Source organism: Amblyraja radiata, chromosome 2 (assembly GCF_010909765.2).
Source record: "Amblyraja radiata isolate CabotCenter1 chromosome 2, sAmbRad1.1.pri, whole genome shotgun sequence".
Lineage (NCBI taxonomy): Eukaryota > Metazoa > Chordata > Chondrichthyes > Rajiformes > Rajidae > Amblyraja > Amblyraja radiata.
Genome location: NC_045957.1, coordinates 126,859,956 through 126,886,423, shown reverse-complemented (window position 1 = coordinate 126,886,423; position 26,468 = coordinate 126,859,956). Strand labels below are relative to the sequence as shown.

The window sequence follows — 26,468 nt, the reverse complement described above, 5'->3', positions numbered from 1 at the left end:
AACTTCCCCAACATCGGGAATAATCTTCCTGCATTTAGCCTGTCCAACCCCTTAAGAATTTTGTACGTTTGAGGGAGTGCAGAGAAGGTTCACCAGTGATTCCTGGGGTGTCAGGACTGTCTTATGAAGAAAGATTGGATAGACTTGGTTTATACTCTCTAGAATTTAGGAGATTGAGAGGGGATCTTATAGAAACTTATAAAATTCTTAAGGGGTTGGACAGGGTAGATGCAGGAAGATTGCTCCTGATGTTGGGGAAGTCCAGGACAAGGGGTCACAGCTTAAGGATAAGGGGGAAATCCTTTAAAACCGAGATGAGAAGAACTTTTTTCACACAGAGAGTGGTGAATCTCTGGAACTCTCTGCCACAGAGGGTAGTCGAGGCCAGTTCATTGGCTATATTTAAGAGGGAGTTAGATGTGGCCCTTGTGGCTAAGGGGATCAGAGGGTATGGAGAGAAGGCAGGTACGGGATACTGAGTTGGATGATCAGCCATGATCATATTGAATGGCGGTGCAGGCTCGAAGGGCCGAATGGCCTACTCCTGCACCTAATTTCTATGTTTCTATGTTTCTATAAGATCCCCCCTCAATCTTCTGAATTCCAGTGTGTACAAGCCACAGGAACTGGTGTATTAAATGGAAAGTGGGAACCAGAGTCCCAGTGTGTTGAAGGGAACAGTGGAACCAGAGCTGTGATGTGTTAAAGAAGCAATGCCTTTATGTGCAATGGAGTGTGGAATTCAGTACCCAGTGAGGCAGATGCCGAACCATTAAAATACCTGAGAACTGGTGGTGAAATATAAGTGTTTTCATGTAGCAATTAAAAGTTCACCCATTACCCTTGACACCATTACTTTGTGCTCATCGATTTAGAGCATAGAGTAGAGAACAATACAGCACAGGACCAGGTCCTTCGTCCCACAAGGTCCAGGCTGAACATGCCAGGTTAAATTAATCCCCTGTGCTTAAACTAATCTCCTCTATTCTCTTCACTATTTACGTTTGCTCTTGATCCACTGAGTCTTCAGTTATAACATTGGCCTGTATGATGTTCATATCTCTCCATGGACTTGTCCCTTCTATCTCTGTACTGTCTTCAGCTCTGCAACTTGTTGAGAATGCTGTTTGCCTGTACATTTGGCCTCTGGGAAAGTCTGTATTTCTCCAGTCATCTTTCCTCTAATCATAGTATTCCCTCCCTTTCTTCCTCAGCCCTGCTTCCCATTTAAAGATATTTTAAGCCTTAAGGGCCTGTCCCACGAGCATGTGACTGCATGCGGCAAGCGCGACCAAACCGGAAGCGGGGGCCGTGCGGAGATCGAGTGATCCTGTACGAGTTGACGTGAAGTTTGAACGAAGTCCGCGGGAAGTTCGCGCGTGACGTACGGCGTCAAGACGCTGCATACAGCGTCGAGACGCTGCGCACGCCCGTCGAGGCGGTGCGTACGGCCTCAATCCGGCTGCGGGCCAGCAGGCCGTTGCCGCGCGGAATTTTTGGACAGTGTCAGTTTTTCGGAGCCCCGCGCGATGTCGGGACCAGCTTCGCACAACTCCATACGGCTCCGGCGATCGAAGTGGGACCGGCCCCGCGAAGCCATACGGCTCAAGCGACCACGTTATGTCACGCTTACCGCATGCAGTCGCATGCTCGTTGGACAGGCCCTTAACTCTATGATCTAGTTCCTTGACCCGTGTTTAATCATTTGTTTTAATATCTCCTTTGCTGTTGTCAAGTCGTATATGATTACTCTTGCCTGAAGCTCGGGACTATTCACTGCATTAAAGTTTCTACATGAATTTGAACAATTATTTTATATCATCTAATGATATATGGTATTTGCCACCCATACTGTTTTATGAAATACTCTGCATATCCTCCTCTTTACTTTCTGTGGCAACAAAGTGCAAGATTTGCTCCTATATACGTTCATACGTCATTGGAGCAGGCCCATCAAGTTTACTCTGCCATTCAATTATGGCTGATCTATCTTTACCCCTCAATCCTATTCTCCTGCCTTCTCCCCACAACCATTGACACCCTTACTAATCAAGAATCATGATTTAATTGGAGACACACATTTCTTTACTACTATAATGATGATTTTCTATAGCCACATTAGTTATATTCTGTTCTACATTGCCTTTCAGTTCTGGGAATGATTGATCATGGGGTGCAAAAAGAGGCCAAACTTCAGACTGAAGAAGGGTTTCGGCCCGAAACGTTGCCTATTTCCTTCGCTCCATAGATGCTGCTGCACCCGCTGAGTTTCTCCAGCTTTTTTGTCTACCTTCGATTTTCCAGCATCTGCAGTTCCTACTTAATGTTAATAAATGCCTGTTACACTATTTCTGTAATGAATATGCTTACCTCTGTAAAGATCACAATTCATGAAGGAAAGGTCATCAATTCCAATGTCTCCTCCTAGGTTATCTCCTACAGTGCCTTCCACTAGTATCTGTTTCAAAATACAAAAACAAGAATGTTATCCTCGCACTAACTGCCAACTTATAAAAGTTATTAGATCAGCGATGGGAACACTTTGTTCAATAATAAATACCAAATACTACTTTACAAAATATATATATTCCAATTGATAGCTGTAAACCGCTACCTTCTTTGAGGAAATTATAAAGATGATTGATAAAGATAGAGAAGTTGATGTTGTCTATGTTGATGTAGAGTAAGGCAATCAAGGTCCCTTGTTGTAGGCTGATCCAGAAAATTAAGATGCATGGGATGGATCCTTGGTGATTTAGTAGTTTGGATTCAGAACTAGCTTGCCCATGGAAGACTGTGTAATGAAAGGTATTATTCTGCCAAGAGATCTGTGCTCAGTGGTGCTCTGAAGGGATCAGTTTAGATTAGGTTAGAGACACAGTGTGGCAACCAGCCCTTCGCCCACCGAGTCCGCTATGACCAGCGATCCCCGCATATTAACACTATCTTACACACACTGGGAACAATTTTTACATTTACCAAGACAATTTACCTACATACCTGTATTTTTTTGGAATGTGGGAGGACACCAAAGATTTCGGAGAAAACCCACGCAGGTCACGCGAAGAACATATAAACTCCATACAGCAGCACCCGTAGTCGGAATCGAACCCGGGTCTCCGGCATTGCAAGCGCTGTAAGGCAGCAACATTGCCACTGTGCCACCATGTTGGGATCTCTGTGTGTGTGTGTGTGTGTGTGTGATATCCATATATCTATATATCCATATATAAATAACTTAGAAGAGTCTGAAGGGTCTCGACCCGAAACATCGCCTATCCCTTCGCTCCATGAATGCTGCCTCACCCCCTGTGTTTCACCAGCTTGTTTGTCTACCTTAGAAGAAAATGTAGATGGGTTGGATAGAAGCTTGCAGAGGACATAAAAAATTGGTGGAGTTTTGGATAATGAAGAAGGCTATTATAGGATACTGCAGGATATACTGTAGATCAGTTATAGATTATGGGTGGAGAAATGGCAGATGGAGTTTCATCTGCGTGAAGATTTGCACTTTTGGAGTTCAAGTGTAAGGAAAAAAGATGCAGTTAGTGGGAGGATGTTTGACAGCATTGTTGTACAAAGGGATCTTGGGGCCGAAACTCACCGCTTCCTGAATGTAGCAACACAAGTAGGTAGGGTGATAAAGGCGGCATATGGTATGCTTGCTTTCATTGGTCTGGGCATTGAGTATAGGCAGTTGAGCATCTGGCAGTTTTATAAAACCTTGATTTGGCCACTTTTGGTGTATTGTGTGCAGTTCTGGTTGCCCCATCACATGGATGTGGAGGCTTTGGAGAGGGTGCAAAATAGGTTTGCTAGGATGATGCCTGAATTAGAGTGTATTAACTATAAGGACAAGTTGGACAAATAAGGATTGTTTCTCTGGAGGGGTGAGGGGTGACCTGATATAAGTTTATAAAGTTATGAGCATTATGAGTTTATAAGGTTACACCAGAATGGAAAAATCAAAGACCGGGAGGCATGGCTTTAATTTTAAAGAGGGAAAGTGTAAAGGAGATGTGCGGAGCAAGGTTCCTTGCTTCTATACTCCGTTCCTTGCTCCATTCTACATCCACACCCCAGAGAATTGTGGGTTTGACCTAGGAATCAGCATTCAATCTGCCATAGGATCCTTGTCTCCCTGACCCCTAGACCACAATCAGCGAGGAAAGGAGACAAAACATCTTCCAAGATAATCGTCAACACTGGTACTTAGCAACGATGAGTTCACAGCTTTCTACTATACACCCTGCATGACAGTCGTGATGTTGTGCAGTCATGACTGTGCAGCCTAATTCTGCTCTAACTCTATGTACAAGTTTGCGCATGACATCACTGAAGTGGACTGGATCTGGAACAATGACGAAAGGAACATGCAGGAAGGACAGGTTGCACGGTGGCGCAGTGGTAAAGTTGCGGCCTTACAGTGCCAGAGGCCCAGGTTCGATCCCGACCAAGGGTGCTGTCTGTACAGACTGCACTCCATGAACGCATGGGTTTTCTCAGAGATCGTGGTTTTCCTCCCACACTCCATAGACGTACAGGTTTGTAGGTTAATTGGCTTTGTATAAATGTTAATTGTCCCTAGTGTGTAGGATAGTGTTAATGTGTAGGGATTACTGGTCGGCACGGACTCGGTGGTCCGAAGGGCCAATTTTGGCGCTGCTTCTCTAAAACTTAAAACTAAGAAGACAGCAAGCATAGTAACGTGGTGTCATGACATCAATCTCCCCAATGTCAGTAAGATGGAGGAGCTAATTATTGACTTCAGCATACGGCTCTGTCAATACCAATGTTACCAAAGTGGAGATTGTCACTGAGCCTAAAGCCCCTAGGTTTGAGCATCACCAGCAATTTGTCCTGGGCAAATAATATTAAAGCCACAGTGAAGAATGCACACTGATGCATATACCTCCTCAGAAGACTAAATAAGTTGTGCATGTTTCCAACGTCTCTTACTGACATCGACAGATGCACCGTAGAAAGCATCCTATTGAGATGCATCACAACTTGGTTTGGCAACAGCCCTGCCTTGGAGTACAAGAGAATTCTGGATGCGGCTCGGTCCATCACACAGACCATTCACCCCCCCACTCCCCCCCCCCCCCGCCCCACCTTCCCCAATTGCCTTAACTTTGCCTCCAGAAAGCAGCCGACATCATCCGTGACCATTTGCACCCTCTTCCCATGGGCAGAAGATACAAAAGCTTGAAAGTATGTGCCAACAGATTCAGAAATTGTTTATTTCTTGCTGTTATCAGACTACTGAACAGTCCCTCCCATACTCTAAGGGTGTAGTCCTGATCTCTCAACCTACCTCATTGTGGCTGTTGCACTTTGTATTATTTGCACTTTCTTTATAGCGGTAATGTTATAATGCTATGGCATTAAATTCTGCGCTGTATTTTCCCCTTTCCACTAACTGTTGTTCCTGTGTCTGACCTGACTGTACTCATGTATAGTACACAGTGGCGGACTGGGTCTAAAAATCATGTCTCCCTTGGACCCACTGCAGTTCGCTTACCGCCATAACAGATCAACGGTAGATGTGATCTCGCTGGCCCTCCACTCCGCTCTGGACCACTTGGACAACAAAAACTCATAGGTCAGGCGATTACAGCTCGGCATTCAACACAATCATCCCCTCCAAACTGGTTACCAAACTCGCAGAACTGGGTCTTTGCGCATCCCTCTGCAACTGGATCCTCGACTTCCTCATCCACAGACCACAGTCTGTTCGTATTGGTGGAAATGTGTCAGCCTCGATAACAATCAGCATGGGAGCACCTCAAGGCTGCGTGCTCAGCCCCCTGCTGTACTCACTCTATACCCATGACTGCGTAGCCAACCACAGTGCGAACTCCATCATCAAGTTCGCTGACGACACCACTGTTGTGGGATGTATCACTGATGGGGATGAGTCAGAATATAGAAGGGAGATCGAGCAACTGTCCATATGGCGCCAGCGCAATAACCTGGCCCTCAACACCAGCAAAACCAAGGAACTGATTGTGGACTTTGGAAGGATTAGGAGGGGGACCCACAGCCCCATTTATATCAATGGGTCGATTGTTGAAAGGGTCAAGAACTTCAAATTCCTGGGCGTGCACATCTCTGAAGATCTTTCCTGGTCCGAGAACACTAACGCAATTATCAAAAAAGCTCATCAGCGCCTCTACTTCCTGAGAAGATTACGGAGAGTCGGTTTGTCAAGGAAGAGTCTCTCTAACTTCTACAGGTGCACAGTAGAGAGCATGCTGACCGGTTGCATCGTGGCTTGGTTCAGCAATTTGAGCGCCCTGAAGAGGAAAAGACTACAAAAAGTAGTAAACACTGCCCAGTCCATCATCGGCTCTGACCTTCCTTCCATCGAGGGGATTTATCGCAGTCGCTGCCTCAAAAAGGTTGGCAGTATCATCAAAGACCCACACCATCCTAACCACACACTCATCTCCCTGCTACCTTCAGGTAGAAGGTACAGGAGCCTGAAGACTGCAACAACCAGGTTCAGGAATAGCTACTTCCCCACAGCCATCAGGCTATTAAACCTGGCTCGGACAAAACTCTGATTATTAATAACCACTTTCTGCTATTTGCACTTTATCAGTTTATTTATTCATGTGTGTATATATTTATATCATGGTATATGGACACATTTATCTGTTTTGTAGTAAATGCCTACTATTTTCTGTGTGCTTAAGCAAAGCAAGAATTTCATTGTCCTATACAGGGACACATGACAATAAACTCACTTGAACTTGAACAAAGGGGGCCCACCCACAACTACAATGCTATCATTTAACAGGGGCCCACTTGCCATCACTTGCTATCACTTCATCAGGGGCCCACTTGCCATTGGGCAAGCTGACACCCTGGCCAGTCCGCCACTGATAGTAGACTTTGACTGGATAGAAACATAGAAACATAGAAATTAGGTGCAGGAGCAGGCCATTCGGCCCTTCGAGCCTGCACCGCCATTCAATATGATCATGGCTGATCATCCAACTCAGTATCCCGTACCTGCCTTCTCTCCATACCCTCTGATCCCCTTAGCCACAAGGGCCACATCTAACTCCTTCTTACATATAGCCAATGAACTGGCCTTGACTACCCTCTGTGGCAGGGAGTTCCAGAGATTCACCACTCTCTGTGTGAAAAAAGTTCTTCTCATCTCGGTTTTAAAGGATTTCCCCCTTATCCTTAAGCTGTGACCCCTTGTCCTGGACTTCCCCAACATCGGGAGTAATCTTCCTGCATCTAGCCTGTCCAACCCCTTAAGAATTTTGTAAGTTTCTATAAGATCCCCTCTCAATCTCCTAAATTCTAGAGAGTATAAATCAAGTCTATCCAGTCTTTCTTCATAAGACAGTCCTGACATCCCAGGAATCAGTCTGGTGAACCTTCTCTGCACTCTGCACTCCCTCTATGGATAGAAGGCATAGAAAGTTTTTCACTGCATCTGGGTGTACATGACAATAATAAACCAGTATCAATATTAAGCTGCAGTGGGAGAGGTTAAGCAGCATTGAGGAAATTCTGACCTGTGATTCTGTTTAATATGAACTCATATTAATCTCAATGCCTTTGATGCCCAAATAATCCTCATGGTGCAATTTGAGGCAAATCTCACCAAGGTCATGTTAACTGCTATCATAGATTTTAATTACTGTGATGTGAATACTGAATGGGAAAAAATCTGTTTCACAAAGTGTAATTACACTGAAAATTGGTGATAATGTTTTACTGGCCACAATTACTCCTAATGCAAGCAACTTATTGTTCTTAAACAGATTAGTTTAGTAGTATTGACTTAATCATATGCTGCCTCTTCATAATGTACAATATTATGCACTTAGACAGCATTTCACTGACTAACATTTCATTAACCTCAAAAAAGGACCGCAGTATCTTCAAAAAGGTACTGAAGTAAGAAGATGAATTTTGAAGATGCACTTTGTACATCTATGGATCAAACACTAATACTGAATGGATTTCAGACGCTTACAAGTCATGAAAGGCTGGGATTGTTGAAGAAACTGATTCTACCAAGGATGAAACATTAACATTTGTTAGTATGCTTTACGAAGTTAATTGTTTCCATCGACTGAAAGACTAGGTTGTTTCAATTGTAGCAGGATTAAATTCCCCATGACCGAGAGGCAAGAACATTTCTCATGCTGTGAAATATGACAGGGCACAAATGCACGGCTCATTTCATCACTTCACTTGCTACTTCAGAGGATGGATTATTTCACTAAGAATAATGTATGTGCGCCTACACAAAACACTTGTTTGCACTGGAGGTAGAGTGCATGTACTATCGAGAATCATGGAGAGACAAGGCGAACTGTGTCATTTCTTTCACAATCTCCATTTAATCAGCATCTGGAACACACACGTCATCACATAACTCTTCGATATTCTCTTTCATATTTTTTGGAGGATATTATTTATTTGTGTCATCTAATTCTTTCTTTTATTTATGAAATATCTATGTGCCATAATTTTCATATATCAATCCAGCATTTAATCTCTGCATGCCAGATTTGTTAGGCAGTGTTAGCACAAGAACCTTATCATGTTCAACAACAAACAAGAAGGGTGGATGAGCTCAGTGGGTTAATGAATATTTGACATTTCAGGTAGAGTCCTGCAGTAGGACTGGGAGGGAAGACAAAAGGTTGCCAGTATATAGCAGTATGAGGAAGGGAGGGGTGGGACAGAGACCCACAGTGCAAGTGAAAGGTGGACTCAGTGGAAGGGGGGGGTGGGGGGGTATTATGGGCAAAACGAATCAGGTGAGCAAGGGGGAAGGGGTAGGAGAATGGGAAAGGTGAACAAAGGGAGAATGAACCCAGGTGGATGGGGACAGTGGTGGAAGATGACCTTGAATTAGAGAATTCAATGTTCATGCCATAGTGTTTTAAGCTACCAAGCAGTATATGAGATATTGCTCTTTCAATTTGCACTCGCCTTTACCATAAAAATGAAGAAGGCAAAGGACAGATAGATCAGTATGGGAGAGGGAAAGAGAGCTAAAATGACATGCAACCAGAAGCTTGAGATGATCATTGTGGACCAAATGCATGTTCTGCTCAACATGGCCAATCTAATCAATGTTTGGATTCTCCATTGTAGGAGGCCACATTGTGAGCACTAACACAGTAGACTAGGTAGGAAACGGAGCAAGTGAACATCTTGCTCACCTGGAAGAGCTGTTTAGGTCCCTGGATTGATGAGAGAGCAAGTAAAGGGAGAAATGTTACACTTCCTACAGTAACAGAGGAAAGTGCCAAGAATGGGTGTGACAGAATGAATGGAACAAGGTGTCATGAAAAGAGTGGTCTCTGCAGAAAGCAGAAACTGGTTTTGTCTGGAGATACAAATAAACTATTCCTACTTTGATCAGAACATTAAAAATCAATTAATGCATTTTATTAAATTAATTATTTCCATCACACAGAATGACTATTTTTTTAATCGGAGCTGAATTTGACCTTCCATTGGTGACACAAGAGATGGCAGATGCTGGAATCTGTATCACAAAACAAGAACACCTGTTGGACCCCAGTGAATCAGGCAGATGCTATGCTATAAATTGCTTTCCACGGCACATCTGTAGGAGTTGGTGTGGGTTGTGGGGGACATGTTGAACTTCCTAAGTCTTCTCGGGAAGTAAACAGGGATTGAATCCTCTGTGATACTGCCTACAGCTGCATACAAAGAAACATAGAAACACAGAAACATAGAAAATAGGTGCAGGATTAGGCCATTCGGCCCTTCGAGCCTGCACCGCCATTCAATATGATCATGGCTGATCATCCAACTCAGTATCCTGTACCTATTTGCCTTCTCTCCATACCCCCTGATCCCTTTAGCCACAAGGGCCACATCTAACTCCCTCATAAATATAGCCAATGAACTGGCCTCAACTACCTTCTGTGGCAGAGAGTTCCAGAGATTCACCACTCTCTGCGTGAAAAATGTTTTTCTCATCTCAGTCCTAAAGGATTTCCCCTTTATCCTTAAACTGTGACCCCTTGTCCTGGACTTCCCCAACATCGGGAACAATCTTCCTGCATCTAGCCTGTCCAACCCCCTAAGAATTTTGTAAGTTTCTATAAGATCCCCCCTCAATCTTCTAAATTCTAGCGAGTACAAGCCGAGTCTATCCAGTCTTTCTTCATATGAAAGTCCTGACATCTCAGGAATCAGTCTGGTGAACCTTCTCTGTACTCCCTCTAAGGCAAGAATGTATTTCCTCAGATTTGGAGACAAAAACTGTACGCAATACTCCATGTGTGGTCTCACCAATACATCAATACACTGCTGAGATGTTCTCAGCAGTCACAGTAAAGGAGTCAGCATCACAAAAGTTTAGTTTAGTATAGTTTAGAGATAGTGTCAAAATATGTACATCGGCCCACCGAGTCCACACCGACCGCACATTAACACAACTCCACACACACTAGGGGGCAATTTTACATTTATACCAAGCCAATTAACCTGCAAACTTGTACGTCTTTAGAGTGTGGGACGAAACTGCAGATCTCGGAGAAACCCCACGCAGGTCACTGGGAGAACGTACAAACTCCGTATAGACAAGCACCCATAGTCAGGATCAAACTCAAGTCTCTGGCACTTTAATGCAGTACCTCTACCACTATGCCATCGTGCCGCCCAGTTGAAAGGTTCAAGCTGTACTAATCTTCATTTCTAAAGGAGATCTGCACACTATGCTGTAATATCTTGTTTTGTGACAAACAGAAAGCAAGTGCTGGATCACTATAGAGATCATATAAATGCTGCTCTAATGCTCTAATTTATACTGGAGTGATGCAGGGTATTTTTCTGGTTCTAATATATTCTGCATCTGATTTATATGCTGGATCCCATTGTCCTTTGAGCCAGTCGGGTATAATAAACGGCCAACAAAGGTTTTCAGGCTTAATATCAAACAACATAAAGACTGACTGGCCAAAGTGCTGCAAAACCACAGGTACTTGCCATCACATTACTGAAATGAGCAAACGTTCAGTTAATACTTTATCTACAAAGAATCTCATCAAAATACTTGTTTGATTGAAAAGATTATGTAGAAGTCTTTCCTTTGAGTAGTTGAAATCTGGTTGGAATTATGTCGTTGAATATTCTTTCACTCAGGTAATTGAATGAACATTTTAATCCTAAATGTTCACTCGCTCCATATGTGTCTGGTGAGTGCTAATCACAAAATGCACGCACTTACTCAACCAGGCTACTCTGACAGCACCTTCCAACTCAAGTCTTCTGCAACCAACAAAGCCAAACCATCAGGCCGAGGGGAACCCCACCATATGCAGGTTCCTCTGCAAATCTTAAGGCAGAGATAGATACAGAATCTAGACAGAATGTAGTTGTAGTTGATGTAGTTGAGGCCAGTTCATTGGCTATATTTAAGAGGGCGTTAGATGTGGCCCTTGTGGCTAAAGGGATCAGGGGGTATGGAGAGAAGGCAGGTACAGGATACTGAGTTGAATGATCAGCCATTATCATATTGAATGGCAGTGCAGGCTCGAAGGGCCAAATGGCCTACTCCTGCACCTATTTTCTATGTTTCTATGTTTCTATACTTGATTAATACGGGTGTCAGAGGTTATGGGGAGAATGCAGGTGAATGGGGTTAGGAGAGATTGATCAGCTATGATTGAATGGCGTAGGCTTGATGGGCCGAATGGCCTAATTCTTCTTCTATTCCATATGACCTTATGACCTCCTTAAGTCACACGCCATTCTTACTTGGAAATAATTATCTCTAGGCTAGATCTATACCCTAAGACCTCACTCAACACCACAGTACATTTACTAGAAGGACTGCAGAAAGACAGTGGGTCACCACCAAACTGTCAAAGTATTAAGCAATGGGCAACAAATGATAACCTTACCAGTGATGGCCACATCATGAAAATGAATAAACACCAAGTAAAAAACATCATAATATCATATCAAATGATGTTTGTTGCACAAACCCTCCTTCTTTAGTGCTTATCACCATTGCAGTGCTCCTTAAATTGAAGATAGACACAAAGTGTTGAAGTAACTCAGCGGTTAAGACAGAATCTCTGTATGAAAAGGATGGATGACGTTTCGGGTTGGGATCCTTCTTCAGAGTGAAAGTAGAGGAGAGGGAACTGGAGATCAGAAAAGGCCAGAACAAAGCAGGGCTGGCAACAAATGACGAAGGAAGGGTGGAGCCCACAATGGCCCATTGTTGACTGTGGAAGAGGTGATAACGAAAGGATACAATGATGCGAAAAGTGGAACTAGTAGGATGACAAGGGTAGCAGAAGGGGGAGAGAGAGGGAATGCAGGGGTGATTTGAAATGAGAGAAATTAATGTTGGGTTGTAAACTGCCCAATGAGGTGTTGTTCCTCCATTTTGGTGTGACCTCACTCACACAGTGGAGGAAGCTGAGGACAGAAAGGTCATTATAGGAATGGGAAGGGGAGTTAAAATGTTTGGAAACCGGGAAATGGCAGTTAACCTTGTGCAGTTACACATCCAGGAGACCTTAGATTGATTTTATTTCAATGGAGGCTGATCACATCTAAATGTTTCAAAACCTCAAAATATAATTTTACTTTAAGAATGAGATTATAGTTGTTGAGCTGTATTTGTTGAATAGCCTCTCTAGCTAGTCACAAGGAGACAATATTCACTCCGCCAGCTCAAGAAGTTTAGAGTAAGGAAACACCTCCTAATCAAATTCTACACAGCCATCATCCAAAGTCTGAAGAAGGGTTTCGGCCCGAAACGTCGCCTATTTCCTTCGCTCCATAGATGCTGCTGCACCCGCTGAGTTTCCCCAGCAATTTTGTGTACCATCATCCAAAGCATGCTCACTTCATCAATTACAGTCTGGTTCAGCAGTTTAGACACTCACTCCCGTAATAAATTACAACGCATAGTTAACAAAGCATCCAAAATCATCAGCACTCCCCTTCCATCAATAGAATCACTCCATCACAAACGGTCTGTGTCAAGGGTGAAGAAAATCATCTCTGATCCCTCCCACCCAGCTCACCACATCTTCCACCTGCTGCCATCAGGAAGGCGCTACAGCTCACTGTCCGCCAAGACATCTCGATTTAAAAACAGTTTTTACCCACACGCAATCCGAATTCTGAACACACTATGATAACAGCACATATCCTCCCCATGCATGTACTGTATATTGTATGATGTTGTGTTTTATGTTATGTTTGATGGGAATCAGCCTACCTTGTAACATCCTGTACTGAACCTGAATTCCACCAGCTTGACTGTGTGGTCATTAAATAATCTAATCTAATCTAATACACTGCAACTGACAGCTTTCACCTACTCCCAAAGATATTTTATAGCTGATATTGAGTTTCATCAAAGGAACACAATCTGATTTTGTTCAATTTGTCTTCTCAGATTTTGTTTGGATTGACCATGCAGGATATCTGTCATTCCAATCTATAACTAAATCTTAATCACGACTTATATCAGCTCTTTGTGTATAACTAGTAATAACAAAGAGCTGACATAACTCGTCGGATCTGGCAGCATCTCTAGAGGGAATTGACAGGTAACAATTCAGGTCAGGAGCCTTCTTCGGTCCCGACCCGAAACAATGCCTTTCCATTCCCTCCAGGGATGCTGCCTAACCTGCTGTTACTCCAGCATTTTATGTTTTATTCAAGATTCCAGCATCTGCATTTCCTCGTGCCTACACAATATAATTTTCTTTTTGATTGAGAAACATACTGCAATATTACATTTTAAGGTTGTATGAATCATGCATGCTTTCCTTGATAATTATGCTTTTAATAATCCTTTCTAATAATCCGGTGCTTGCACTGCAAATTTTACTACTTAAGGGATGGATTTGATTAGTGGGACCTGTCATCATTAAAGTAGCAGGTCTAATGTATAGCTATAATACATAGAAAATTACTGCCATTTTAGAAAGAACCACATGTTATTACAGACTGGACAGAACTAATCATTGTGAGTCACAAAGGAAGCAAGCACACGATGCATCAGATAGGTCTTTGAACAAACTTTATCTTCGAGGAACATTAAAGAAAGATAAACTTTCACTCGTGGTGCACAATAAATATATTTCATTTATGTTCCTTTTATTTCAACCTAGGATTAAGAATAAATTAAATCATACATTTTTCACATTTACAGATAATTCAGAAATCAGCAGGACTGTTGAGCAATTGGCTACTCTTTGTACTCAAGGAAATGTTTTTTCCCTCAATCCTCAAAGGAGAGGAATATTGATATAAAGCATTTAATTAAAATCAAATTAATTAAAATTAAAATTAAAATTAATTAAAATCAAATCAAATTAATTAGTCTACCTCAAATTAAAAGCAGAGCTTTTTTTCACCGTGAGTCAATTCTGTACTCCATTGTGGCAAGGTAATGCCAGATACATGTTGATACTGATTACATTGAATCAGTTTGATCATATCTAGATTGCTAATCATGAATGTGGCACCATAGAACATGACAAAATTAGAAACACTCAGAAAGGGATCAATAATGATAGAGAAAGATCAGATAGCATTTGAGAAATTGGCCAAGCAAAGGCTGATACGTAACGAGATTAGTCACAAAGAAAGCTCTCTTTTTACTTTGTGTATTGCAGTTCAAAATACAATCTTATTACACCAGAAAACATTAAGGAGAGCAATGGTCCAAAAAATATATATCCTTGGTGATTTTTGATTTGACAGAATGTCCAAAGTGTTTCTTAATACAATGCATTCCTTTGATCGTTGTTACACTGGGCAAACAATAAACTATCGTTTAAAGTCAAAGATTAGATTAGATCACCATAGATTAAGCAAAATTTACTAAAATAAATCCTGTAATGGCTTCTTTATCCATAGTGTGCTTCCTTTTATTGAGTCATAGAGTTATACAGCATAGTAATAGGCCCCTCGGCAAAACTTGTCCAAGCCGGCCACCATGCCCTAACTACACGAGTACCACTTGCCTGCGTTTGGTCCTTATCCCTCTAAACCTATCCTATCTAAGAACTTGTCCAAAAGTTTTTCCTTTAACTGAAGGGGAAAGGGCAGGAATAACCTTGAAGGAAAGGATATTATTAAAAATATGGCGTTGAACCACTATGTGCTATGACCAAAACTACATCAATTTCAAATAAATCAAAAATACAACATGTTGGAGGAATTTAGGGGTCAGGCAGTGTCTCTCTAGGGAATGGGATGATGATTATTCGGGTTTGGACCATTCCTCAGACTGATGAAGTAGGGGGGAGGAAGCTGGAAAAAGAGAGGTCGAGATAGGACAAAGCTTAGCAAGTGATAGATAGGTGCCTACAGATGAGGAGAGGTGCTTGGCAAATGAAAGCGTAACATTTGTGGTTCTGAATTTTACAAATAGTAGAAGGTTAAAATGAGCGAGTTCTGAAATAAAACTTTGACTACCGTACACAAAATTCAATTTAAAGTCAAAATGAAAATAAATGTAGTCATGGCACAGCAATCTGTATACAATAAATTTTCATCTAATTTAATAAGAATGTTATTGTTTCCTCTGGTGGTGAATTGCTGCTTTGAAAACAGTAAGGATTAAATGCAAATACAGCTATCTACAATATAACAAACCTTACTAATACTTAAAATTAAGCATTTTTGTTTGCTTATAAATAATGCATCATTTTTTGTTATCCTGGAGGATATTGCATTTCTGAATATTGCTTACCTGAAATGGTTGAGAACTATTGATCAGCAGTGTTTCTTTTAGCCATTTGTCACCATGCTGACCATATTTTGCCCAAAGTTGTTCCCCCTTTGTATTTCTGTAGGTTCTTTTATGCACTGCCAGCTTAAAAATCTGTTTTCCAAACATGTGGAAATGGAAGCGGAAGTTACAGGTCTTGTTGGCATGATTGCGGGTAGCGTCCAGGATTGGACTGAGGAGCGTGGCTGTATTTCCAAACTGTTGGGCAGATGCTTCAATGTAAAGGTAGTGGCCTTCCGCTGTGCCCAATGTGTGGTCTTTTGATGGCCCAGTGTTGAACGTCGAGGTCTGTCCCTTATTTATTGACCAGTCAAAATCATCGTCCTTAGCTTGCTGCCAGTTGCAAAATCCATGTTCAAAATTGCAGAGCAGTTCTTGCACTATCAAAAGAGAGAAACACTACTTGACTCTTTAAATGTCTGTGCCTTACTGTACATTTATGTTTGAAAATTGTTCACTAGGTCAGCCAACATGAGAATTGCTTGCAACAGAAGGCCACAAGAAAACACAGACTAAAACAGCCATGTCTCAGAACACAACTAAATACTAGCAAATTATCAATATATTTAGTTTGGTTTATAGATACAGTGCAGAACAGGCCCTTCGGCCCATCGAGTCCGATCCGGCCAGCGATCCCCGCACACTAACACCGTCCGACACACGCTAGGGACAATTTATAATTTTACCAAGCCAATTAGCCTACAAACCTCTACGTTTTTGGAATGTGGGAGGAAACCGAAGCACCCGGAGAAAACCCACGCAGGTCACTGATCTCAGGCGCTGTAAGGCAGCAACTCTACCGCTGCATCACCATGCGGCCCTAAACATTTATAAAATCAATTTTGAGGATGTGAACAATATTGGCAAGATTGTATTTAATTGCCTTTCTGTAATTGTTTCTATGTCTGTTTACTGAAGATACCCAGCATTGCTGTTTTGTAAAGAGTTCCAGGAAGTTGTGACAGAGTTGATGAAGGAACAATGATATACATACTGAGGCTAGTATGTGACCAAGAATGGAAAATGTAGTTGGAGATATCCATTAATGTCTTCTGTTCTTCATCTTTCTAAGGTTGCTAGTTAGGGAGACACTTTCAGAGATCTTGGAGAGTGGCTGCAGTGAAGCTTGTACTTTGACCTTTCCAGGAAGTGCTCTATAGGTATCGTCTAGCTCACTTGTTGGAAACATGTAATTTTGACATTTGATTTTGATGTATATGGTTGATTTTGGATTCAATAATCAGATGGACACCTGAATGGATTTTCTACTTTAATTTCCATTGACCTAACCAGGTCATTGTGCATCAAAGAACAGTTAAATTAAAATATATTCAGTTGGTACCAGGGTGCAACTTTGGTGCAAACTGAGGCAGAACCTCAAAAGCCACAGAAGCTCCATGTTTGGAGCGTCAATATATCGACAAATACTCTACCCAAGCGAAATATGAGGTGCTGTTCCTCCAATTTGCGCTGGGCGTCACTCTCACAATGGAGGAGTCCCAGGACAGAAAGGTCGTTCAGCACCTCATATTTCACTTGGGTAGCATTGACTTCTTTAACTTCAAATAGCCCTTGCTTTCCCTCTCTCTCCATCCCCTCCACCTTCCCAGTTCGCCCACTAGTCTTACTGTCTCCAACTACATGCTATCTGTCCCGCCCACTCCCCTGACATCAGTCTGAAGAAGGGACTTGATTCAAAACGTTACCCATTCCTTCTCCCCAGAGATGCTGCCTGTCCTGCTGAGTCACTCCAGTATTTTGTGTCTACCCTCTCTTGAACTTCTACGGGTGTATGGAAGAGAGTATATTGACCGGTTGCATTATGGCTTGGTTTGGCAACTCGAATACCCAGGAAGGAAGTACATTACAAAACGTAGTGGATATTACCCAGTTCCATCATGGGCACTGGCCACCCCATCATCAAAGGGATCCATTGGAGTCCCTGCCTCAGAAAAGGGACTCAGTATCATTGTGGATGCACATCTCCCTGGCAACACTCTCATTTCACTCCTGTCATTGGAAAGTGGTTGGACGAGCCTGAAAACTGTGACCTCCATGTTCAGGAACAGCTTCTTCCTTATAACCATGTGGCTCTTGAACACGACAAACGCCAACTAAACTACAAACTATGAATTGTCTTGGGCCCACAATTTTACCCTTTTTTCTTGCATTAATATTGTTTTAAAAAAGTATTGAACTTTTTTTTTAATTGTATTTTTTATGAGTACAGGTGCACAACCTTTTATCCGAAAGCCTTGGGACCAGACACTTGTCGGATTTCGGAATTTTTCGGATTTCCGAATGGAAGATTTTTAGCGTAGATTAGGAAGGTAGCGCGGGCGGCTTGAAAAGTCTGGAGCGGCTGCCTCCTCCCCGGAGACCGGGGAATCATTGTAAATCATTGCTTAAATGTTAGTCAGTTAGTTTGGAGGGATTTTATGTGTGGGGGGGGGGGGGGGTGAAGGGGGAAACTTTAATTCTTAGTCCCCTACCTGGTCGGAGAGGCGGGGAGTGGGCAATGCCTTACTGGGTCGCCGTGCAGTAAGCTCCGGAGTGCTGTGGCCGCCGACTCCCAACATCGCGGAGCTGGGGGCTGGGGGCGTCTGGCCGCGGGCGGCGCCGGTTGGAGCTCCGACCCCGGCAACTCTACCCCTGGCTGCGCGGTGCTCCAAATCCATCGCGGCCCGCGACCGGACGCCCGCAGCCCCAGTTCCGCGATGTTGGGAGTCGGCGGCGTCGCAGCGCTGGGATACCAGCGGGGAGCGGGCAATGCCTTACCGGGTGGCCATGCGGTAAGCTCCGGAGCGCTGTGGCCGCCGACACACAACATGTTGGCGGCCACAGCGGTGCTGGGTCTGCGGGCGTCCGGCCGCGGGCCGCGCTGGATTTGGAGCGCCGCGCAGCCAGGGGTAGAGTTGCCGGGGTCGGAGCTACAACCGGCGCCGCCCGTGGCCGGACGCCCGCAGCCCCAGCTGGGAGTTGGCAGCCACAGCGCTCCGGAGCTTACTGCACGGCGACCCGGTAAGGCATTGACCGCTCCCCGCCTCTCCGACCAGGTAGGGGACTAAGAATTAAAGTTTCCCCCTTCACCCCCCCTTCACATAAAAGCCCTCCAAACTAACTGACTAACATTTAAGCAATGATTTACAGATGTTTAAGTGTCTCCCCGGTCTCCGGGGAGGAGGCAGCCGCTACAGTAGTACAGACCTGGGTTGACCGTGGGTCGTTTCGGGTCAAGTTTGGCGCCAAACGCGAGCTTTGGTGTGCAGACGACATCCTGGAAAAAATGGCCGGTTTTCGGAGTTTTTCGGTTTCCGGAACTCCGGATAAAAGGTTGTGCACCTGTACTATGTTTACTGCCTTTTATGCTGCTGAGAGTAAAAATGTCATTGTTCTGTCTTCAGTACATTTGACAATAACACACTCTTGACCCTCTTGACTATTGACTATCAGAGCCAAGTGTGTACTTTTCTTCAAGTATGTACTGTCTTTATTGTGGTAGGGGTGGGGTGCAGTTGTGATGATGCATTTATTGGTCCACATAATACAAGCTGCTAAATTAACATCTGCAGAAGTAATCGCGATAGTTACAAGACCCAGCATGGCATTTCATAACTGTCTTGGTAGACACATCATTTCAGACTGCTCTAGTCCCAGATAATTTATTTCTTCCTATCTTGTTTTTTTAAATCTCCTTGTCCAGCCTTTTCCCATTTAGATATTATGTCCTCCACCAGTTTGATAGTTTCAGTTTTTTGTTTAAGAAGGAACTGCAGATGCTGGAAAATCAAAGGTACACAAAAAAAAGCTGGAGAAACTCAACAGGTGCAGCAGCATCTATGGAGCAAAGGAAATAGGCAATGTTTCGGGCCAAAACCCTTCGGTTTCGGCCCGAAACATTGTCTATTTCCTTTGCTCCATAGATGCTGCTGCACCCGCTGATAGTTTCAGTTTCCTGGTTCCCTCCCCCAATAGGAACAGCCCCCCAGTATCCACACTGTATCGACCTGTCGTCATTTTTTCAGATCGATGAGATTGTCCTTCAGCTTTCCCTTCTCTCAAGAAAACTGTCCACCATTTCCAAGCCATCCCCGTAATTGTTGTCAAGCTGACCCATTCTCATAAATCTTTTCTGGACTCTTTAATGCCTTCAGATCCTTCCCATTATAAGATAACAAACCTTCAGTGTAATACTCTAATTGAGGACAGTTAGGCATTTCACAAGTGTTTATGACTTCCCTTCTTTTAACCTTTGTGCCTCTCATAATAAATCCCCAAATTGTACAGGCCTGCTTTCTCAACATGCCCTGTCACTTGCAGTGATCTGCACACACATATCCCTACATGCAAAGTATATCAGTTATTCTATCAACCTCACCTCCTTTTTCTCAGCGAAATGGATCACCTTGTTTATCTCTGCACAGGACTTTATTTGCCATGCACCTGCTATTTATATCGAGCCACAATCTTTGCTGTTCACAATATTGTTGAGTTTTGTGTCATCTGCAAATGTAGTTCTTCATATCCTGTTCATTTAGATTGATGTTAAAATAACTCAATGGCAATGGAATGGAGATTTTGTAGTAGACAAGATTGGGGGGAGTAGCTAAGATCAATGTGGAAGATAGTGTAGACAAGGGATATTGTTAAGGAAAAAACACAATGTGCTGGAGTAACTCAGTGGTCAGAAAGCACCCCTGGAGGACATGGCTTAGTGACATTTTTGGCTAGGCTGGGCTGGCCTGAAACATCATCTATCCATGCCCTCCAAAGATGCCGCAGGCCTGCTGAGTTACTCCAGCACTTTGTGTTAGCTTTGGTAGACCAGCAACTTCAGTTCCTTGTGTCGAAGGAATATTGGTAGCCAGCCCATCCCCTGAGAGGAAGATAGTAATATCAAGATAGGGAACCAATGAGTCAAATATTGCCTTGTCCTCTCTCAAATTAGACTTTTCCAGTTCTGATTAATTGTTCTTGACTTGCAATGTTGACGGTTTCTCTGCCTGGCACTCCTGCTATGTGCTTCCAGCATTTTCTGCTTTTGTGTTGATTTCCAATATCTGCAGTTTTTATTTGGCTCCTATAACATACAGGGTTCCGGTTTGGTTTCTAAGTATTTGTCTGTTTTGCTGCCTGGCAAATAAGATCTTGGGCACATTTCACTTCAGACAGTAACCTCCTTAATAAATATCTATTAGGACAAATGAGCAAATGTGTGAAAAATATTTTACAAATTATCCTTTCATGTTAAACATATATTTATTTACCTCTTCGAGAACTTAAATAAATCTGCTAAACAAAAAAATCGTGAGGATCGTAGAGCTACGGATTTATCATACAAATCCACCCTGATCTCTAATGTCTTTCAGGAAAGGAAATGAGTCTCCTCGCCCAATGTGGGCTACACAAGACTATAAAATTACGTCGGGGGTGGCGCTGCGAGATGGCTGCGATGCCAGCAGCGTGTCAGTCAATTCTACTTTTTCTGTTTTTTTTAGTATGTCCAAATGTTTGTTTTAATGTCTCTCGGTGTGCCTTGTGTGGGGGTTGGTGAGGGGGGGGTTCGGTCGCCTCCTCCACGGAGAGGCGATTTTTCCATTTTGCCTCCCTCACGGCCAAACACCAAAGATTGGTGCGGCCTTCCCGGAGACGGGCCCAGAGCTTCAGCTGAGGGCGCAGTGTGAACTTTATCATCGCGGATGTGGGTGAGCTCTCGCCGGGGTCGTCAGAAGAGAGTGCTCCGATCGCTGGCCCGCGACAGCCTGAAGCCGCGGTCTGCGGAGATTCCAGCTGGCGCGGCGTGCGGAGCCTGGGATCCCTCGTTAGGGACCCCAGGTGAGAAGAGCTCCGACCGCCAGCCCACGGCCTACAACAGCTTGAAGTCTGTGGTGCTTTTAGCCGCGGGGACTTACTTACTTACCATCTGGAGCGGGATCCCTCCCCGGGAATCCCTGGAGAAGAGCTCCAACCACTGGCCTGCGGCCTACGTCATCTTCAAGCCGCAGTCTCCGGTAGGGAAGCACCGATTCGGGACTTAACTTGCCTGTACATCTGGCCACCCACAGCGGCGACTGCGGAGGTTTATGGTCCCGACCACAGAGAAAAATGGAGGAGGACTGACTGAAATCTGTGCCTTTCACCACAGTGATGAATGCTGTGGTGGATGTTTTGTGTTAGATTTTTATTGTGTATTGTGTGTTCTTTTTTTATTGTACCGCTGCTGGCAAGTTCATTTCACTGCACTTCATTGTGTATGTGACGAATAAATCTGACTATTGACTATTGAATATTAAAAACCTCAGCAATGTGAATGATCCTTATGTAAATGGTCAAACAAAACAAAAAAAATCAAAAGGAATTCGGGATGGGCTATCAATGGTAGCTGGTTACCAACACAGCATGAATCAATAAATAATTTTCAAGTTTCCCCTTACCACAGTTGTTTTCATCAGAACCATCACCACAATCATCCACCAGGTCACATACTTGCATTCGGTCAATACAAGCTCTGGTTTTTTCACACCAAAACCTCTCCGTTCCTTTACAGGTCTCTGCTGCTGGTGGGAGGGAGCAGTTGACAAACTCAATGTCATCTATCGCTGCCACACCATTGTAAATGCTCAGGCTGACTTTCACCAATTTAAGACGGAAAGGTCGTGATAATCGCCCAAGCTGGACAGAGGCTTGGAGCCATTGATTGCTTTGAGTGTTGTAAGTCCACCATACGACAGTGTGATTACTCACGCCATCGACCTCCAGGAACATTTTTGCTGCTCCCACTGCCTGTCCATAATTATAATACCTGCGGCAATTACAAAACAGCAAATAAATTCTTCCGACATTTATAATATTAAAAAAAATAACCAACAGCATTGGCTAATTTTATGATTAAAGTTAGTTAACAAAAATCTAGTTCACTAGAAATATTATGTAATTTATCTATTTTTTCATCAATTGAATGAAATAATGCATCTTCCAGAAGTTATTGGATAAAAGCTGATGTAAATTTACATTTAAAATTTTCCTTTTCAGTTAGTGATGAATGTTATGATAATTGTTGTTAATGATACATATAAAATCAAATCTAAATGAATAGGTTTTGATTGCTGTATTGAACTTTTTCTCTGGAACAATTAAGCTACAATGGTTTGAACTAAACTCTTCACTCTATCTTTCCCTTTGCTCTACCTATTATCCTAGAATTTGGCTTGACTGTATTCGAGTATATTATTATTTGATTTGACTGGATAGCATGCAAAATATTTGCTTTTCACTGTATTTCTCACCCATGGTCAGTCATGACCGAGGGTGGCCTGCTACTGTATATCAATACGTGACAATAATAATCAACACTTAAGTTTTCATCATGGGGTTAAATGTGAGAGAGGGCACATTGAACCAACACTGAACAGAAAACAGAAAGTTCTCTAACAGACACAAAAAGCTGGAGTAACTCAGCATGTCACGCAGCATCTCTGGAGAAAAGAAATAAGTGACGTTTCGTGTCAAAACCTTTCTTTAGACTGAGAGTCAGGGGAAAGGAAAACAGGAAATATAGAATGAAGGTGAATATAGGTGAATAGAACGAATGAATGAAAGGTATGCAAATAGCAATATTTACCTATATCTCTCATTTCCCTTTCTTCTGACTCTTAGTATGAAGGGTCTTGACCGAAACATCACATATTCCTTTTCTCCAGAGATGCTGCCTAATCCGCTGAGTTACTTTGGCTTTATGTCTATCTTCAGTGTAAACCAGCATCTCCAGTTCCTTCCTACACACACAAAAGTTTAGCATAGGACTAGCCCTTCAACCCACAATGTCTGTGCCAAGAATGATACCAAGCTAAATTAATCTAATCTTCCTGAAATGGTCAATACCCCTCTATTCCCTGCATCTTCCATGTGCCATCTAAAAGCCTCTTAAATTTCACTATGATATCTGCATTGCTCCATTCCATCAATCAAGGCTGAAAGTGAAATTATCTCCTACCAAAATGACATTGTACATCCAGTTCCTGTTTGAGTGAACTTCGGGCTTGTCAATTCTGCAGTCTGAAATATATTACTCCTGGTGGTCATAATAAACATGAAGTGTCCTAAAATTAAAAAAAAAAGATATATAATTCCAGAGAAGCATTTAAAGAAGCAATTTCTGTAGCCACACACTATAAATGCATATTAAAATAATATTTTGTTTAACACAGTAAAACATCACCATAAACTCCATAATGGTCTTGTCAATTTGTAAGTCAAGTAAGCGAAGGAAGGACATATTTGAAAAGGGAAAAACAAAGAACTGCAGAGGCTGGTTTGCAAAAAAAAACCTCGGGAAAGGCAACATCTCTGGAAGACATAGATAGGTGATGTTTCAGGTCTGATGAAGAGTTCTGACCCAAAACATCAACTATGCATATCCTCCAGAGATGCTACCTGATCTGCCGAGTTACTACAGCACTTTGATTTTTTTTAGCAAGGCACTGCATAAGTACAGAGTAACATAGTACATCTACATCATCTTGAGAGAAAAAATTGTATGTTGCCATGAGGATGAAGGCGGTATGGTTAGGACAAAGCAAATGTGTCTTTGAGACAATTGAAGTTAAAATTACTGTGGAGATAGTAAGATAAAACGCTGGAAACACTCAGCAGTTTAGGCAGCAAGCGCAGAATGAGAAACAATAATATTTCAAGTTTGGGAAACTACACCACAACTGAGAAAGGCGTAAAGGTGCGAAAATAAAAATAATTTGGCTGATTGGGTGAATTAATGTGGCAGACAACAGGAACCTCAGGGTCACCATAGAGAGCTATGCAGCACAGAAGCAGGCTCTTCCATCCACTTTATCCATGCCAATCCTTCCTGTGCATTTACTGTATCTGCCCAAATGTCTTTTAAAAGTCATAATTGGCTAATAACGGTGAAAAAATTAATACTCAAATTTTGGAACAGACAACAGTCCCTACAGTGAAGATGTGGATTACTGATATGTCCAAGACACTACATTTGGAAAACATTAGGCTTGTCTTGGCAGAAAAAGCAGATCAATTTCTTAAGACATGGTCGCCTTTTACTGAATTTCTGCAACAACAGAATGGTTAAACACAAATTTAAACCCGATGCCAGGGATGGGTGAGGGGTGGGGGGAGATATATCTCTATCTTCTCTCTTCTTATTTCATTTCTTTTGCACTTCTTTGGTAGCTTAGTGGTCCTTTTCTTGCTTTCTCCTATTTCTCTTTCTTTATTCTCTTCTTTTTTCTCTCTTTTTTTCCTTTTTTTCCCTTTTTTTTGGATTTAGGTTTTAATGTTAAAAATGAAGCTGTACAATAATTGTATAACTGTCATGTCGATCGCCTTATCCCTGTACAATTGCTTCTAATAAAATTAATTTAAAAAAAAAGAAGTCATAATTGTATCTGTTTCGATAGTTCCCTTTAGCTCGTTCTGGATACAGACCATCCACTGAGTGAAATTGCCCCTGAAGTCCCTCTTAAATTTATCTCTCTCATTTTAAACCTTTAACCTCTAGCTTTAACCATGGGTTGAAGTCATTTATGTATAAAGCAAGTCCAGCAAGGAGTCCGCAGTACTCCACTGGTCAAGGATTTTAAGCAACTACCCTTGACTCCTTATTCAAAATCAATTTTAGAAATATAGAAGCATAGAAAATGTGCGCAGAAGTAGGCCATTCAGCCCCTCGAGCCAGCACCACAATTCAATATAATCATGGTTGATCATCCAAAATCAGTACCCCGTTCCTGCTTTCTCCCCATATCCCTTGATTCCTTTAGCCCTAAGAGCTAAATCTAACTCTCTCTTGAAAACATCCAGTGAATTGGCCTCCACTGCCTTCTGTGGCAGAGGATTCCACAGATTCACAACTCTCTGGATGAAAATGTTTTTCCTCATCTCATCCTAAATAACCTACCCCGTATTCTTAAACTGTGACCCCTGGTTCTGGACTCCCCCAACATCAGCAACATTTTTCCTGCATCTAGCCTGTCCAATTCTTTAAGAATGTTATATGTTTCTATAAGATACCCTCTCATCCTTCTAAATTCCAGTGAATACAAGCCCAGTCGACCCATTCTTTAATCATATGTCAGTCCCACCATCTCGGAAATTAACCTGGTGAAAACCTATACTGCACTCCCTCAATAGCAAAAATGTCCTTCCTCAACTTTAGAGACCAAAACTGCACACAATAGTCCAGGTGTGGTCTCTCCAGGGCCCTGTGCAACTGCAGTAGGACCTCCTTTCTCCTAAACGCAAATCCTCTCGCATTGAAAGCCAACATGCTATGGGCTTTCTTCACTGCCTGCCGTAGCTGTATACTTTCTTTCAGTGACTGATGTACAAGGACAACCAGGTCTTGTTGCACCTCCCCTTTTCCTAATCTGACACTATTCAGATAATGTTGACTCCAACTGGCTAACTCACCTTGGATTCCACACTAACCTTCCAGAGTAGCCTATCATGTGAGATCTTGTCAAAGGCCTTGCTAATTTCCATATAGACAAAGTCTAGTGCCTTGCTCTCATCAATCCTCATGGTGACCTCTTCAAAAGACTCTAGCTGATTTGTGATACATGATATCTCACGCACACAGCCATGCTGACTATCTCTAAACAGTTGCTGGTGGATCCTGTCCCTCAGAATCCGCTTCTTTCTAAAG

The 26,468-nt window shown here is 42.7% G+C and overlaps 1 protein-coding gene across 1 annotated transcript in view; it reads right to left on the bottom strand.

Moving 5' to 3' along the window:
- malrd1 (MAM and LDL receptor class A domain containing 1) overlaps positions 1–26,468 on the bottom strand; it is a 343,320-nt gene that overhangs the window by 244,977 nt on the left and 71,875 nt on the right. Inside the window, exons 13-16 of the mRNA XM_033040137.1 lie at positions 23,784–23,889; positions 22,225–22,592; positions 15,752–16,170; positions 2,371–2,458 (exon numbers count right to left, since the gene is read on the bottom strand). Coding sequence (XP_032896028.1) covers positions 2,371–2,458; positions 15,752–16,170; positions 22,225–22,592; positions 23,784–23,889 — 981 coding nt within the window. The remainder of the gene's footprint in view (positions 1–2,370; positions 2,459–15,751; positions 16,171–22,224; positions 22,593–23,783; positions 23,890–26,468) is intronic.